This window comes from Cyprinodon variegatus, unplaced genomic scaffold, assembly GCF_000732505.1.
Source record: "Cyprinodon variegatus isolate N-32 unplaced genomic scaffold, C_variegatus-1.0 Scaffold1312, whole genome shotgun sequence".
In the NCBI taxonomy this organism is placed as follows: domain Eukaryota; kingdom Metazoa; phylum Chordata; class Actinopteri; order Cyprinodontiformes; family Cyprinodontidae; genus Cyprinodon; species Cyprinodon variegatus.
This window is the reverse complement of record NW_015151765.1, coordinates 179,084-180,540: the sequence shown is the minus strand read 5'-3', so window position 1 is coordinate 180,540 and position 1,457 is coordinate 179,084. Positions and strand designations below refer to the sequence as shown.

Sequence of the window (1,457 nt, the reverse complement as noted above, 5' to 3'; positions counted from 1 at the left end):
AGCTCATTTCTAACATCACACAGCTTTGTTTTCAAGTCCCTGCCGCCTTTCTTCTCCTTTAAATCCTGTTTCTGCTCTTCAGTCACATGTGGAGGAAGAGAGACGGATTCCCCTCATAAACATCCCCTAGAGTTCAATCCTTAGCTGAACCACCAGCTTTACCCGCCGTTAAATAAGTCCAGAGAATCCAGCAGTAGGTCAGGGAGATGAACCAGAAACCAAACATATTTCAGATTTTATGGATGTTAAGACTAAAACTCCCACAGCCGCCATTTTGACGGTTCTGAGATTTTAAAGGGAAAGAACTATATTTAAAATTATTTTTAAGTTGCTCATGTTAACTAACTTTCAAGTCAAGTTTTTCCTTTAAAAGAAGTTAATTGGATATTAAGCACTTGAAATCTGATAATGTGATATTTATTTGTCTTATTGTGTCTCTGGTTTTGGATCCTTCTGCATAGTTTTGTTCTGTTTGTTGCTTTTATGCTTGTTTTGGTGAATAACGTGTTCTGCATGCAGGCTGCTGGAAGCTGATTCCAAGTCCATGAGGTCTATGAGCGGCTCACGGCGCAACAGCGGCTCCTCGCTGGTGTCCAGCTCCTCCGCTTCCTCCAACCTGTCGCACTTTGAAGAAGACACCTGGATCTTATGGGGTCGGATCGTTAATGAGTGGGAGGAGTGGAGACGCAAGAAGGACAAACTCCTCAAGGTGAGTTCTGGTTTTCAGGGCAGGAAGAACTTTGAATAAAGTTAAGAAATCAGGCAAACATAGAAGGCATTTCAGGAGAACATAGAGCCTAAAAATGTGAGGTGAGGTAGTTAACGATAGATCAGAAGGCTTTTACACCTGGATGCATCACATCTTCAGGCTTTGCGTAGCGTCAGGGAAAATGTAGAAATTCAGACTCTCTGAGGCGCCATTTCCTGCATTTTGAACGTTTTGTCTTTGTTCCAGCACTTTTCACCTGATTATGGGAAGCATGTGTGCTTGAGTAAAGGTGGAAATTCCATAAGGAAGACTTGAGATCATTTTTAGGGCCAATTTTATGTTTCATAATAGGAACAATCAGAAAGTCTGATGCTACGTTCAGACTAGACGCCATCAAAGGAGCTCCTGCTGCTTCATTTCTGATGCTCGTCCACATTAAGGTGAGACGTCCAGATGCAGGAGAGCGGCTTTGCTCAGAACGCCAAGGTCCCCGCCCATCACTCATTGCACCCGACCCCTTTGGCCCCTCCTACAGGTGGTGAGCCCATTGGAAGGGGGAGCCATGTTTCAGGCTGTGCCCTGCTGGGGTCCATGGGTGAAAGCCCGCCCACCAGGCGCTAGGGTTAGGGTTAGACCTGCGTCCGTACGAGGGAACACTACGGCCATTTGTTTCGCTCATCATAAGGGGCTGCTCTTTCTTTGGTCATCTGTCCGTCTTTGGTGACCCTACCAAAGACGGGAAAACCCT

The 1,457-nt window shown here is 45.6% G+C and overlaps 1 protein-coding gene across 3 annotated transcripts in view; it reads left to right on the top strand.

Annotated features, from left to right (window-relative positions):
• Nucleotides 1-1,457, top strand: part of LOC107102753 (EVI5-like protein) — a 24,824-nt gene that overhangs the window by 3,491 nt on the left and 19,876 nt on the right. For all 3 annotated transcript variants that reach the window (XM_015402173.1, XM_015402174.1, XM_015402172.1), the window contains exon 2: nt 520-709. In XM_015402173.1, the coding sequence (XP_015257659.1) occupies nt 520-709 (190 nt within the window). The remainder of the gene's footprint in view (nt 1-519; nt 710-1,457) is intronic.